Consider the following 15,759-nt stretch of genomic DNA (forward strand, 5'->3'; position numbering starts at 1 on the left):
GCTGATGAGCATTTGTTAAATCATCAAAGTTTATTAATTCTTTAACGTGGAATTAAAGTTAATTAATTGAAGTTAATTAATTCCAACTGTGAAGTTGAGAATCCACAGTATGATTTTTCGGTGTATATTTTTTAAATATGGAAAGATTTCCAAACTCTGTACTTTATATGTCAGATTTATTTTATAATCCTTTATGAATGCTTTTTTTTTTAAACATTGGTTGGCTTAGGGGTCCCAGTGTTTCTATTTTTAATTTTAGGAGCATGCCAGTTCTGTAAATGAACTAGAAGAACTGCAGCTACAGCTTCAAAAGGAAAAGAAACAGCTTCAGAAAACCATGCAAGAATTAGAGCTGGTTAGAAAGGTAAAGAATCTGCCTGAAATGCAGGTGACCTGCATTCCATCCCTGGGTTGGGAAGATCCCCTGGAGAAGGGAACGGCTACCCACTCCAGTATTCTGGCCTAGAGAATTCTACGGACTGTATAGTCAATGGGGTCACAAGGAGTCGGACACAACTGAGTGACTTTCACTTTCAGAAAGCTAAAATGAAACACTAGACTTAGAATAGCAATGTTCTCATTTTTAAACTATCCTATAGGCCCTGAAAAGTAAAATTTCAAAAACAAGGTTATTTGTGATACTGAAGTACTTCTTTATAAATTATTTGCCTCAGAATATGGAAAATTTAACTTAGTTATCCAGTGCCCATCTCTCTGGAAGAATTTAGGCTTGGTTTGCTGTTTTATTCTTTGTACATGATTATTCTGTGACACATGAAAAATTTAGTTAATGTTAGAAACTGAAGTTTATATTATGCTGAGAACTTTGGTGAATTTTTCTCTGCTCTTCCAACAATGGGAGCAAAAATAAAGGTACCATAAGAGCGGCTTAAAATAGGAATATTTTATAAATAAGAGTAGACCAGTTGTAGTTAATGAAAATTATACAATGAAACTGAGAAAGTTAAACTGTTTACAAAAGTGGTCTATTTTATGAAATTACAATCTAGGAAGTACCCCAGCATTTTCATTAACATGTGAAGTTTCTATGCTACAGAAAAGTATCCTAGAGTAGGTGTGCTGCGATCCTTGATCCTTTCAGAAATTCCTAGACAGAGTTAGCTCATCCACTGTCACATGGACCTCTCGTTGAAACCTGTGCAGGATGCCCAGCAGACCACTCTAATGAACATGGAAATTGCTGATTACGAGCGCTTGATGAGAGAGCTGAATCAGAAGTTATCTAATAAAAACAGCAAGATAGAAGATTTGGAGCAGGAAATAAAAATCCAAAAACAGAAACAAGAGACCCTGCAAGAAGAAATGAGTGAGTAAAACAGAACCCACTGCACCTCATGGTCACTGTCTTCAGCAGAAGTGGGGGATGGGGGTGGGGGCCAGTGCTGATGGTTTCCTTGGCAGCCCAGTCATCCTCACAGTAGGGACTGAGACTGGGGACTAAAGAGCGGGGCTGTAAGACTACCCACTGTGCCCTTGTGTACATTCAGTCCTGTAAACATTTCTCAGGGGTCCTGTTGCCAGCAGAGCAGGATGGTTGTAATGCCCATGGAATCTTTCTGAGGTGATTCTGTTCCATTTTATCTGTGAAATAATTTCCAGCGTAAGCACTAGAGCTGTGAGTGTCCCTTAGGCAGTCCTTCAGCTAACAAGCAGATACATTGTGTTTTTATTTTAATTCAGCTTGAGATGTTTTTAATTTTCTTTGAATCTCTTCTTTGAGCCATGGGCTTTTTTTCATTCTTAAGTAATTAACAGAGTTTTCAAATACTCTCTGTGCTTGGTTTCTCTGGGCCCTTCCCTGTGCACGCACCCATCTTCCAGCTGCGTTCTTGTGCATACTGGGTAGCAGGGCTCCAGGTCACAAACACTTGCAGACATTTGACTTTGAGTTAGCCAGCTAGCTGAAAAAGAGGCTCAGGTCTTGGGAAAACTTCAAAAGAGCTGCTTGATTAAGAAAGCCAGCACCTCTCGCTGGTGAGTCAGCACAGACACGAGAGGTCCAGGCAGTGGGTGTCAAGAGTGCAGAGGGAGAAGCTTCTGTGGGTGAATGGTTGGGGGTTGGGGCTTGTGTGGACTCTTAGGATTTGGAGAGAAAGAGGAAATTGGGACAGGGCAGTCCTTTCTGCAGCCATAATTAGGAGCAGAAGTGGAAAGGAGTAATGTAGTGTGGAAGTCTTTAAGTCTTTACAAGTTGGAGGAAAAGGCTTGACTTGTGAGGAAGAAGTATGCATGGAAGATCTCCTTGATCCATTTCAGGAGGGACCTGAACACAGGGTGGACTTGGGCCTTTGTGATGATTCAGCCCATTGTGGGGTCTGGGAAATGCAGGCACCCTGGGTGGCAGGGGCCCTGAGGCTTGAGCTCGGGGCTGTGGCTGGACGGGGAGGAGAGTGGGGACATGTGAGAAAGTATCTGCGCAAAACTGTTAGCCAGCTCACTCTGCCATGTGTTGTAGCCCCAGCCCTGTCCCTCTGCAGGGCCCATCTGGCTCCTCACTCACCCTCCTCACCTCGGGGGTGCAGCGGCCCTTCCTCTTCGGAAACATGGCGCCTGCTTTTCCACAGCCTTGTCATTCATTTGCTGTGCCCTCACCTTCCCACCCCATGAGCACCTTTTGGAGTCCTCCGTCTCCAGTATCTGCTGTTCCCACAAGCCTTCCTTGTCCCATGCAAATGTAACCTGGCTATGACCGTTAGTCCGTGTGGGTCCCCACCGCCTTTTTATTTCTGGTGAACATTTCTATTTTGCTTTACATCATCACATTATCCAGAGATTATCCTTAATTTTAGTCTGTGTTCTTAAAGGTCAGGAACTCTGTCACGATTCCTGGAGCACTTAAAGGCTTTATATGTAATGTGTGCCTTGTATAGTCTTTGCAGGACTGGGTAAATAGTTGCCAGGAAGTTACTGGTGGTGACATATCATAAAGGCAAGTCAAGGTGTATTCTTACAGAACACCTGCTCTTGTTTACTGAGTGATGTAGTCAGTGTGTGTGGATTTAGCTTCATGGCGGTAGTCGTTGCTCTTGAGGCCTTCTAGCTGCGGTCACACTGCCCCATGTGTTACTTGTTCTGTCAAGGACCAAGTTGTGGTCTCTGTCAGATGCTCTGTATTTGCTTCACGACGGCTGCAGCCAGGTTGGCCTGCTTCTGTGGTTGGTCCTGTGATGTGAAAAGTGCATCCACTTACTCCTGTTTGATACTGGCTTCCTCTTTACCTCTGTTACATAAAAGTGTTTTGTTTGGATCACATTTCAGTCTTCCTTTATTGAACTTTGTCTTACAAAACAATTAGTGTCACAAAATCAGACCAGGTGATTGGAAACACAGCACATCTTTTGAGGTATTTCTTATTGTGAAGTCTTTAGCTTTTAGATACGCAATAAGTATCTGCCTTTATTTCAGAGATGTGTGCTAAAATACTTACAGACAAGTGGGTTTCAGGGGTGGGGGGTACCTGTGTGTCATAGGAGTTGGGTCAGCGGGTGAATCTGAGTTGCAGTAAAGGGCAAGGACACATGTGTTCTCTGCGTCACGGACCCTGAGGTCTCTGTCCTGTTCCTCCTGCACTAAAGCAGCCATAAGCAGCGTGCAAACAGCCTGTTCCCAGAAGCAGGCAGCAGCCACGGTGCATGCAGGTTTGACACCTTGCTTGGTGGGATGAGATCGGCCTGTGTTGGTGGTCGTTAAAGGTGGTCATGGGTACAGTGGGATTTACTATATTATTGTCACTAGTGTCGTATGTGTTTAAAGTAATTCGTAGTAAAAAGCCAAGACAGGTTCCTTTCAGAGATAGGCTAATACAAAGAAAAGATTCTTATTCGGTTACTTATATCCACTCATAAACCTTTCTCCTGAAATGATCTTTCCCACTAGCTTCGCTGCAGGCTGTGCTACAGCAGTATGAGGAAAAGAATACCAAGATCAAACAGCTGCTTGTGAAAACCAAGAAAGAACTGGCAGATTTGAGGCAAGCGGTATGCGCATTCCTGAGTTCTATCTTTGAGTCCAAGTATTTATGAATAGCATCGTTATTTAATTTAACCAGGTTTCTTGTTCTACAGGAGACTGATCACTTAATGCTTCAGGCATCTTTAAAGGGTGAACTGGAGGCCAGCCAGCAGCAAGTAGAAGTCTATAAAGTAAGATTGTTTTTACTGTTAAAGGCTTTTAGAAATTTCCATGTAGAAGTAAGCTGCCACATGGGGGGTTTTATACACACACGCATACACACAAAATACACGTTTGCTCACACACATTTCTTCCCCCTAAATATCCTTCATCAGCCAGCATTTTGAGAAAGTAAAAGCAATAATTTATTTCTGTATCCGTTATGTTTGTGTATAACAGCTTGAGTTATTTAATTAAACATTGAACTGTAACATGTGTTATTGATTTAAGGAAAACCAAATTAATTTATTGAGAAAATATTCTACTCGTGTTGGCTCCATTTTTTGAATAAGCATAAGTTAAAATTCCTACTCTTAGGTCTCTTACACATAGTCCCCTCTCAGACCCCAACTTGACATTTAAGGGAAGTCTGTTTAACCAGCAAAGATCTGGTTCCCTCGCTCCTCACCGAAAGCCTCTGCCCCCAGATTCAGCTGGCGGAAGTGACGGCAGAGAAGCACAAAGCTCATGAGCACCTGAAGGCATCGGCGGACCAGCACCAGCGCACGCTGGGTGCCTACCAGCAGCGGGTATCAGCCCTGCAGGAGGAGTGCCGCGAGGCCAGGGTGCGTCCTCGGGTTGTGGGGTGGGGATAGGCTCCCAGCAGTTCGACCCATCCACCTGACCCCAGCCCAGCCAACCCAGACCTATACTAGCACAACTTGTTTCTGCTAAAAGCAAAGACAGAGGTATACATTGTTTCCACTTTAACCTTGTTTTGCAGTTTCTGTGTGCAAATAAATTTTTAAAAAGTTTTTTCGTTAGAAAGGTTAAGAGTTCTCTCCAAGGGCTAAATGACTATGAAATCGTATTCTAATAGAAGCACCACTTTCTTCAATGTACAGAACAGACCCCTGCAATTGACTTGTTACAGGCATGGCTCTTTCTAAGCATCCTGGGCAGTAGGGCTGAGAGGTCACAGGGCACTTTAGGAAACCCGGGACCCAGAATTACACTTTTCCCACTCTCTTGAAAACCAAAGTGCAAGTAGCCTCACCTGTTTGAATTAATTTTTCATGTATTTATAAAACAGGAAATATTGTAAGTGAAAATCGTTCTAAATAGTGCTATTATAAAAATATGGGCAGTAATCTACCAGGATGAAAACAGGTAGAAATATACCTCCTGTCAGACAAGATATGTCATTCAAAGACCTTAAAAAAGTGTAAGGTCAACAGAAGTACACTATTTAGGGAAAGTTCGTTGAGGGACTAAGGAGTGTCAGAGGCATTACTCATCTTCAGAGAAAGGTTTTCATCTTCATTCACAATCTGAGAGAAAGCAGGAGGACCACGTGACCTAGAAAATGCAGTGGTCAGACTTCTCTGTTTCTGAACCATTACAGGCAGAACAAGCTGCGGTCACCTCTGAATTTGAGAGCTACAAAGTCCGGGTCCACAACGTTTTAAAACAGCAGAAAAATAAGTCTGTGTCTCAGACTGAGGCTGAGGGGGCCAAACAAGAAAGGTGAGGTCTTCAGGATGGGGAGCACCCACGGGGTTGGGAACTCCTGCTCCCGTGCCTTTGGACAGTGAGGGTTACACGTAACCACTAGTTACCACCAGTGTTTCAATAATATGTTGTTTAATACTTCTTAAAAATTAGCATACAGATCGCTCTTGTGAATTATTCAAAAATATACTAGGAATGAGAGTTTGCTGTGGCATTCTATAGCATCTGTGCTTTGCTTTTATTGGGAGAGGGCTGGTGTTCAGAACAATTTTACATCTGGCTCTTATATTCTCAGTAGGAGTAAATATCCTGCAGAGTTTGTATATTTATGCGTTACTTTTTCTTGAACTTTTTATTTTATATTGGGGTATAGCTGATCAGCAGTGTTTTGATAGTTTCAGGTGAACAGCAAAGGGACTCAGCCATATATAGAAATGTATCCATTCTTCCCCAAACCCCGCCTCCCAATCAGGCTGCCACATAACCTTAAGCAGAGTTCCCTGTGCTGTACAGTAGGGCCTTGTTGGTTATCTGTTTTAAATATAATAATGTGTCCATGTCCATCCCAAACTCCCTGGCAGCCATAAGTTTGTTTTCTAACTCTGAGTCTCTTTGTTTCCTAAGTGAGTTCATTTGTATTATTTCCTTTTAGATTCCACATATAAGGGATGTCATACAGTATTTTTCCTTCTTTATCTGATTTATTTCACTCAGTATCCCTCACTAGGTCCATCCATTTGCTGCAAATGGTGTTATTTCATTGTTTTTAATGGCTGAGTGATGTTCCATTGTATATATGTACCACAAGTTCTTTATCCATTCCTCTGTTGATGGACATTTAGATTGCTTCCTTGTGGCTATTGTAAACAGTACTGCAGTGAAGATTGGGGTGAGTGTATCCTTTTGAATAATGTTTTTCTCTGGATATATGTCCAAGAGTGGGATTGCAGGGTCATATGGTAGCTCTATTTTTAGTTTTTTAGTTTTTAAGGTAAAGAATCTGCCTGCAATGCAGGAGACCCGGGTCGGATCCCTGGGTCAGGAAGATCCTCTGGAGAAGGGAATGGCAGTCCATTCCAGTATTCTTGCCTGGAGAATCCCATGGACAAAGGAGCCTGGTGGGCCACAGTCCATGGGGTCGAGAAGAGTCAGACATGACTGAGCGACTAACACATACTCTTCTCCATAGTGGCTGTACCAATTTGCAGTCCCACCAGTAGTCCAGGAGGGTTCCCTTCTGCCCACCCCGTCTCCAGCATTTGTTGTTTGTGGGTTTTTTGATGATAGCCTTTTTAGCTGGTGTGAGGTGCTGTCTCATTGTAGTTTTGATTTTGCATTTCTCTAATAATTAGTGATGATGAACATCTTTTCATGTGCCTCTCGGCCATCTGTATGTCGTCTTTGGAGAAATGTTTCTTTAGGTTTTCTGCCCATTTTTTAAATAGGTTGTTTGTTTTGATGCTGTTAAGCATCATGAGCTTTTTGTAAATTTTGGAGACTAATCCCGTATCAGTTACATCATTTGCAAATATTTTCTCCCAATCTGGATTGTCTTTTCACTTTGTTTATTGTTTCCTTTGCTTTGCAAAAGCTTTTGAGTAGGTCCTGTTTGTTTATTTTTGTTTTTATTTCCATTATTCTGGGATGTGGATTGAAAAAGATGTTGCTGTGATTTATCTCAAAGAGTGTTTTGACTATGTTTCCTCTAGGAGTTTTTTAGTGTCCGGTCTCAGTTTTAGGTCTTTAATCCATTTTGAGCTTATTTTTGTGTATGAAGTTAAAGAGTGATCTAATTTTTATTTTTTAACATGTGACTGTCCAGTTTTCCCATCAGCATTTGTTGAAGAGACTGTCTTTCCAACATTGTGTAGTCTTGCCTCCTTTGTCATAGATGAATTGACCATAGGTGCATGGACTTATTTCTGGGTTTTCTATCCTGTTCCCATTGGTCTATATTTCTATGTGCCAGTACCATACTGTTTTGATGACTTTTGGTTTATAGTGTAGGCTGAAGTCAGGGGGCCTGATTTCTCCAGTTCCATTTTTTTTTCTCAGGATTGCTTTGGCTATTCAGGATCATTTCTATCGTTTGAGACTTTTTGTTCTAGTTTTATGAAAAAAGCCATTGGTAATTTGATAGGGATTTCATTGAATCTGTAGATTGTCTTGGGCAGTATAGTCATTTTCACAATATTGATTCTTCCAGTCCATGAACATGGTGTATCTATTCATCGTTTATTTCTTCTTCGATTTTTTTCATCAGCATCTTAATAGTCACTAGAGTACAGGTTTTCTGTCTCTGAGGTAGGTTTATTCCTAGGTATTTTATTTTTTTTTGATGCAATGGTAAATGGAATTGTTGCTTGAATTTCTCTTTCTGATCTTTCATTGTTACTGTATGGAAATACACCAGATATCTGTGTATTGATTTTGTAATCTTATGGTTGTATTGCTTTTTAAGTATTTAGTAAATAGATAACTCTAGGCTAAAAACTGATGAGGTGTTTTTTTCTATGAATTGCTCGTCTTAAAAGCTGAAGTTGAATACTGACACATTTAATATAAAAATACCACATTTCCAAGAGTCAGCTTTGATTAAAAGTTTTGAGTTAAGATTACTTTAATATAAATGTTTTAAGTTTCTTCTACTTTCTTATATATTAAATATCTTTTTAAAAAAGAAATAGTGTATTACACCAGTTGTGACAGAAATACAGTTTTTAACTTTTTCTCCAAAGACTTTTCTTTAATTTGGTGTAACAAGCTGTTCTCAGAATGGTTAGCTTAGAACTGTATGATTTCTGTTTTTCCCCCAACTAATGTCATAGTCCTATAACATAAAACAGACTGTTTTGACACACTGCATGGTCTGCTCCATTTGAATGTGAAATCTGTAAATTCAGACTTGTGTAAATGTGTAGTGTCTGACATCTAAAGTCTGACTGTAGTGTTTTGTTTCACACTTAACCCTGTTCTCCAAATTCCTCAGATTGTTTTTTTTCCTTTAGAATCATCCATAATAATGGCAAGAGTATGGTATTGAAAGATTAAATGATTAAAGTAAAATTTGTTTGAAACCACAAAATCAGGTTCACATCTTTCAAAAACATTTTTTGAACTATTTGTGTTTCAGAGAACATCTAGAAATGCTGATTGATCAACTGAAGCTCAAGTTACAAGACACCCAGAACAGCTTACAGATCAGCACCTCTGAGCTGCAGGCCCTGCAGTGTGAACACTGTGCCCTGCTGGAGAGGCACAACAGGGTGCTGCAGGAGGCCGTGGGCAAGGAGGCTGAGCTCCGCGAGAAGTAAGCCAGTGGCGCTGACACACGGGCAGCGAGTGGGCTTCTTGGCGCTCCGGCTGGGCACCCTTGGGAGGGTGTGGGCTGAAGTTAGGAGTAGGTTGTCCACACGTTGGTGGCTGCTTCTGCCTAAGTGCCCCTTCCTGCTGTGTCTGTACTTGGCTTTACCTGCTCGCCCACCATTCTGTCCATTGTGCCCTCATGGCCTTGCATTGGAGGCCGGCACTTCTTCTCTTTGGAGGACATTCGGGCAGCTGCTGATGGAGCCCTTACTTTCTTTGGAAACAAGAATTTACAGCAAGCGCTCTCTGTAGGACAGGCAGAGTTTACTAGAAGCACAGCGTGTAGGGAGCACACAGGCAGAGCTGTGCTCCCTGCCCAGGGCATGGGCGTCCTTGCTGACAGGGAGTGCCCAGGGGTGGAATTGCTCATGTAGACGCCATCTTCCAGTCTCTCTTCCTCCGGCTGCTCATCTTGCTTCATTTCCCACCCTGACCTGACCCAGGGCCCTCCTGATATGCTCACGCATCCTTTAGCCGAGGTGGAGTCCAGTGCAAGGGTCTCGAAGGTGGACAGCACTTATTACAGGATCGCACCCCCCCCCCACCCCTCACCCCCGCCCCCCACTTCCAGATCCCGAGAAGTGTCTGCACATGTGCAGTGGAGGGGTGTCTCCTCATCTGGAGAATAGCAGGCGTGTCACCTTCTCCTTCACTCCAGCAGAGCTTCATTTCCCTCTGCTCCTGCCATTAATCCTTCGCTTGAAATGTCAGGGTAGACAGCCTCCAGTTGGTTCATCCAGCTCCCCATCTGCCTCCTGCCTGAGTCCCCCAGGGCACATCTGGTCCCCATCTTGGCCGAGCCAGTCTGGGGTGGACACTTACGTGGCACGGTCTCTCCCCAGGCTGTGCTCCGTGCAGTCGGAGAACTCCGCCTTGAAGGCTGAGCACGCGCAGATTGTTGATCAGCTCACGGCTCAGCACGAGGCCCTACGCACTGGCTTCCGGGAACAAGTGCGCCAGCTACAAGAGGAGCACCGGAGGACGGTGGAGACGCTGCAGCAGCAGCTGTGCCGGCTAGAGGCCCAGCTTCTGGAGCCCCGCAGCGAGCCAGCCACGCGGAGTACGTATTTGCGATGAGGACACGTGCACAGAGTGCGTACATGCAGTGGGAATGCACCCGTGGAGTGTGTATGTGCGATGGGGACACATATGGAGTACGTACATGCGATGGGGCCTGCTGTCTAGCCACCTCCCCCCCCCGCCACACACACACACACGGTGATGAGACAGCAGGTGTTGTGGTCAGCGACATGGTGTCTGCTCGCTGAGTGGAGCCTTGGACGCTGAACCCCCTGCTGCTCTTGCAGCAGCCCATGACCCCCTGCAGGGTACTGACTTCACGTAGTTGGGTTTTTCTCTTTGACTCAAACATGCGGTCTCAAGCCCGCATGTGTACTCTCAAGTGTACAAATACAGTGTCCACTGCATCCATTTAGTGTTCTTTAGCGTTTTCTCAAATGCATTTTTTTTTACTCAGAAATTCTAGAGAGTGCTGAAATTGTAGGATTGTTTGGTCAAACACAGCATCTTCCCTTCCAAGTTTCTAATTAGTGGAGCTTTTGTTCAACCACACACACGACTTTGTTCTGCTTCCTGGAAGTGATGAGAGCCCATCAGCCGGAACGAGGCCACATCTCAGTGCAGAGTATCAGCTTCGTATTCAGTACTGATCCCTCATCGCCAGGGTGCTGGCAGCGACAGGTCACTCCTCAGGACCAAAACCAGCTTCCAGACAATGTAATGTAAACCAAGAACTATCAGAAGTGACTAACCAGGGAACACTGGAGTCAGGAGTCAGCAGTGGAGCAAGCAGTGAGCAAACGGTCAGAGACCCGGGCAGGCACTTCCGCAGAGGGAACTGAAGCGGCCTAAGCGAGAGGTGAGGTTGACAGGCCTGGCTGAAACAGGCTCTGACTCCTTGGACCAGGCCGTGTAATTGTTCCAACCTTGAGCTTTTTTGGAATTCATAAAGGAACTCCTTCGAAGTGTTTTATGACTCTCCTGGTTGTATCCTGGGCTGGTGGCCAGCGAGCGCAGAGCCCAGCCTGGGCAGGCTGGACCAGGCAGGTCCAGCGAGGCAGGACCCAGCCCAGTGGGATGGGTCAACCCACCGTGGATTCAGGACTCTTCTTGCCTGCATCCTGACAACAGAGTGGGTGATGGCCTGAACCCTCAGGGTGGAGTGTGAGGCCCATGGTCAGCGAGCTCAGAGCTGCCCTCAGCAAGGGTATGGTGTTCCAGGGTTAGCAGTACTGGAAACACCCATCCTCTGACAGGCAGAGTCTGGTTGGAGGGTTTCTGTAGCAGCCAGGCCTCTACATTGTGCTGTCCGATAGTTTACCCTAACTCAGTGAGCAAGTGCTGCCTCTGGTGAGTGGACTTCATGGTTAGAGTTCAGTAATTGGCTGGTTAGGGTGGTCTTAAAGTTGCCTCTTTCTGCATCTTTCCTTGTCTTTCAGTTATTCAGGTTCCCTGACATGCCACTGGTCATCCTGAGTCATGTTATCTTTGCTTGAGTGTCTGCTGGTGCTGAGTCCATGAGTCTGAGCATCTCCCACTTACTGTTTAAAAATCCTGTAACAGGCCCAGCTTCTTCCCAGCAACCTTTGAGGAGCCTTCGAGAGAGGAGAAGCGCAGACCTCCCATTCCTAGATGTGCAGGTCACGGCCCGGGAGGAGGGGGAGGGGATGGAGACCACGGACTTGGAGCACGGCTCTCCCGCCAGCACCCCTGCACAGTCCCTGGAGCAGCTGCTCAGTTCTCCTGAAGCCAGGCTCGGTGAGCTCTTCTGTGTGATTGTGTCATCCTGTCTAATTAATGTCACTCTGATTTATACGTGCTCTTTTGAGCTACTGTCGGAAAAGTATTTTCAGTATTCTCCTGTTTTACAAATGGAAAATTCGGCTATGGTCAGATTTGGCTTTCTGTTTTTTGCTTGTTGACTTTGAGCCTGTTCCCTCATGTATTATTTGAGTAATAATGCCCCCCTCACCTTTTATGAAATCCTCATGGAAGACCACTGAAATTACGGTCTCCCAGTAACTGCTGGTATTTCCTCCCTTATGAGCAAAGTAACACCAGCTCTCAGGATATGAACAGATGAAGGAGGGTGAGCTGGTGCTGACTTGGTGGCCTCACAGCTTCCAGGCCAGCAGCCTGCTTCACGGCAGAGTCTGTCTTCCTGTGTCACGTGCAGCCTTGTAACTAGGGCGTGGGGGTGGACCTGCAGAGCCAAGTGGCCATTCCAGGGTATTTTCTTGCTGATGTATTAAAATTTTCACTTGTGACCCCTCATTTTGGGAATTAACATTGGATGATTACTTGCAGAGCCACCTGCATGGCACAATGAATTCACCAAAGAAGAGTTGGTTCAGAAGCTCAATTCCACCACCAAGAGTGCCGACCACTTAAATGGCCTGCTTCGGGAAACGGAAGCCACCAACGCCATCCTCATGGAACAGATTAAGGTGGGGGACACTGCCTCCAGGAAGCCCTCCACACTAGCTTGTGTGTCCTCGCCGCACCTTTGTTGTCATTTTAAGGGCATTTCGGGGGAAAAGAAGGAGACACAGTGTTCATCTTTCATGTTAACCCCTTTCCCCTCGCTTCTCTGACACCAGCTTCTGAAGAGTGAAGTCAGGCGGCTGGAGCGGAACCAGGAGCGGGAGAAGTCGGCAGCCAACCTGGAGTACCTGAAGAACGTGCTGCTGCAGTTCATCCTGCTGAAGCCGGGCAGCGAGCGGGCGCGGCTGTTGCCTGTGGTGGACACCATGCTGCAGCTCAGCCCTGAGGAGAAGACCCGGCTGGCGGCCGCCGCCCAAGGTGGGCAGGGCACCAGACAGGGTTGTGCTGTGGGCCAGTATGTCCTGTGCTTGGTAGGAAACACTGGCTCTGCTTCCTGGGGATGGCACCATGTGTGCATCCCTTCCACGTAGAAGGGAGCACGCAGTGTCAGTGTGATCTCCAGTTCCTTGAAACTGGACTTGTGACCCTAGTTTGGGTTCTCCCTGTGAATTTGGTTTCCTTCTGTGCTGTGCTGTGTGTCATGTGTCAGACGTCCTTGATCTGACCCTCAGAGGAAGACACTGGGTGCTGTAGGCCTAAGGCAGGCAGGTGTGCAGCGTAGAGAGTAACCTTCTGTTTCGCCCCACAGGTGAGGAGGAGAGCGGGTCCCGCTCCTCGGGCTGGGCATCCTACCTGCACAGCTGGTCTGGACTCCGGTAGACTGATGGGAGAGTGCTGTTTATGAACCAAATAGTCTGTTTGGCAAAAAAGGCTTGTATATGTCACTGTCATTGTTTGGTCCGAAACCATGTGTATGTAATTCATATCTCCGTGTGTGTATCCGTGCATGTGTCAGATGAATTGAAGAGGCTCGGCCCATGGTGAACGTCCAGCAGTTGGAGTGTGGACATGGCCGTGGCCCTGAGACTCTGTGCCTCTCCATTGCCTCCAGACCCAGGAGCATCACCCTGCCCTCCTCTGGACTCTCAGGCTGCCTGAGTCAGGGCTGTCCTGTGAATTCTGAAGTTAAACTAAATTTTGGTACCATACCAGCCAGAATTTAGACTTTTAAAAGAATGTTGTAAGACCATTTATCACAAGATCAGACTGGAAGGTCGATTGTTATCATTGACAAATTATTACAGAAAACTTGTGAGTTAGAATGTGAAGGAAGATGCTTTCCTGGTAAAGCTGACGTGTTTATGAAGGAACATCAAGTAAATGTGCTGCAGTCCACCCCCAAGTCTAAGTTAACGTGTGACTGTTTCCTTATTCCCTTTAAAACTCCTGGGTCTGGGGGCGATGGAGAGGGCCCCACTCCACCTGCTGCACCTTCACCACGGGCTGAGCGTCTTCAGTTCATCTGACACACGCAGTGTGTGGACACACACACAGTTTTGGACCAAACAATGAGCTGCTCTGTCTTCTCCAAAGTACGTTATCTCAGGCTGGTTCTGTGGTCACAAGCCCTGGTCACTGTGCTCCCAGATGGGGCGCTCCTGGGGAGTCTGCCCATATTCCTTTTGTGCTTCAGCAGCCTCTATACCGGCGTCTGTCTGGGGAATTTGCTCAGTTTGTCCAGAGAAACTTTCCAGTGCCCTGGCTGTGTCACTCGGTGTCCTGTCCAGAGGCAAGCTGGTGCTCACGAGTCCCAGCACACCGGTCACTCACATGCTGCGAGGGGCCCCGGGCTATAGCTCCTGGTGGTGGTGGTGGTACTTGGCTTGATGCCTCTGAATATTCTGTGGACTGTGTCAAAAACATGTCCTTAAATCATCAATGTGAACACTCTATTTTTAATATCTATTTGTTAAAAATCACCTCAGTATGCTCTATGAAGTTGTTTCGGCTTCTAGTCTACCCTGTGATCTTCGGTCTCAGCTGGTGAACTGACTTTGTATTGCGGTTACGGGAACATTGGTTTCCAGTTTACTTTAACTGAAATTTGCTGCTGACATGTTGAGTTTGTTCTTTAACAAATAATCTCAATATCTGACTTTCCTCTTATTTCAGAAGAACAGACCTAACTAGTGAATGTATTAATGAAAATGCTTCTATTTCAGAGCTGACTTCTAAGAATTTAGTTTTTTTACTTGATAAACTGTGAATATGAGTATGCCAGAAGCATACCAGGTAACTATTATAATATTTAAATAAATCTCACTTTCTCTCTGAGTCCAGGCTATCAACCTGTTTTGAAATACGGGCTCTACCTATGGACATAATAACAAAAATGTCTTGTATGATCAGAAATTACTACTTCAATTACAGAAGGGATCCCCCTTCCTGGTTTCCGCAACGAGAGGAAATGTAATGATTATTTTAATATTTCTATTAAATGTGTTAGACTGTATGTCACATTGTTAACACCTACTCTTCTGTTACATTAGCCTCGGCCTCCTAAGGGTCTTGAGTTGGTTTATGAAGTGCATTTTGGGATCCTTCTCTGCCATCTTGACCAGTCAGGACCTTGGACCCCCCCAGTGCTGGGCTCAGGGGCCTCAGGTTGCCTCGGGGTCCTGTGCGTCCAACACCCGCCTTCTGGCTGAAGCTGGAGGCCACTTGGCCCTTTCATGGGTGCTTCTCAAGTTCTGCCCTCTGTGGTGTGAGGGTCTCCCATACTACGAGCTCTGCTTACATTCCAGACAGTGTACATGGAGGCTTACGTTCCTTTAAACAGAAGTGAACCACTCAGCAGCAGAGCAGGGGTCCTGTACCCCACGGTAGCTAATGACGAGAGTGAGAGGTCCCATGGAGACATGGCTTTGGTGTTCAGTGAACAGAGCACATGAAAATACTCACATGTGGTTAGTAGGAACTTGGCAGTGGCACTTGGTGCAAGACTTCTGTTTCATGTCTGGAAGGTTTCATGTCAAAATCAGTTGTGGCAGGGATTCCCCGATGGCTCAGTGGTAAAGAACCTGCCTACCAGTGCAAGAGATGCAGGTTCGATCCCTGGGTCAGGAAGATCCTCTGGAGAAGGAAATGGCAACACACTCCAGTATTTTTGCCTGGAAAATCCTATGGACAGAGGAGCCTGGCGGGCTACAATCAAGTGAAAGTCACTCTGTCATATCTGACTCTTTGTGACCCCATGGACTGTATAGACCATGGAATTCTCAAGCCTAGAATACTGGAGTTGATACCCATTCCCTTCTCCAGGGGATCTTCCCAACCCAGGTATCAAACCAAGATCTCTTGTATTATGTGCAGATTCTTTGCCAGCTGAGCCTTCAGGGAAGCCCA

The 15,759-nt window shown here is 45.6% G+C and overlaps 1 protein-coding gene across 1 annotated transcript in view; it reads left to right on the forward strand.

Moving 5' to 3' along the window:
• Positions 1–14,688, forward strand: part of GCC2 (GRIP and coiled-coil domain containing 2) — a 34,866-nt gene extending 20,178 nt beyond the window's left edge. Inside the window, exons 12-23 of the mRNA XM_086326690.1 lie at positions 260–364; positions 1,165–1,327; positions 3,898–3,998; positions 4,086–4,163; positions 4,620–4,757; positions 5,537–5,658; positions 8,777–8,953; positions 9,852–10,069; positions 11,593–11,787; positions 12,337–12,476; positions 12,630–12,831; positions 13,163–14,688. Of these exons, the coding sequence (XP_086182816.1) occupies positions 260–364; positions 1,165–1,327; positions 3,898–3,998; positions 4,086–4,163; positions 4,620–4,757; positions 5,537–5,658; positions 8,777–8,953; positions 9,852–10,069; positions 11,593–11,787; positions 12,337–12,476; positions 12,630–12,831; positions 13,163–13,233 (1,710 nt within the window). The 3' untranslated portion in view covers positions 13,234–14,688. The remainder of the gene's footprint in view (positions 1–259; positions 365–1,164; positions 1,328–3,897; positions 3,999–4,085; positions 4,164–4,619; positions 4,758–5,536; positions 5,659–8,776; positions 8,954–9,851; positions 10,070–11,592; positions 11,788–12,336; positions 12,477–12,629; positions 12,832–13,162) is intronic.
• Positions 14,689–15,759: the final 1,071 nt, after the last annotated feature.

This window comes from Bos grunniens, chromosome 11, assembly GCF_055505025.1.
Source record: "Bos grunniens cultivar Pamir isolate PY7600 chromosome 11, Bosgru_T2T1.0, whole genome shotgun sequence".
Classification (NCBI taxonomy): Eukaryota; Metazoa; Chordata; class Mammalia; order Artiodactyla; family Bovidae; genus Bos; species Bos grunniens.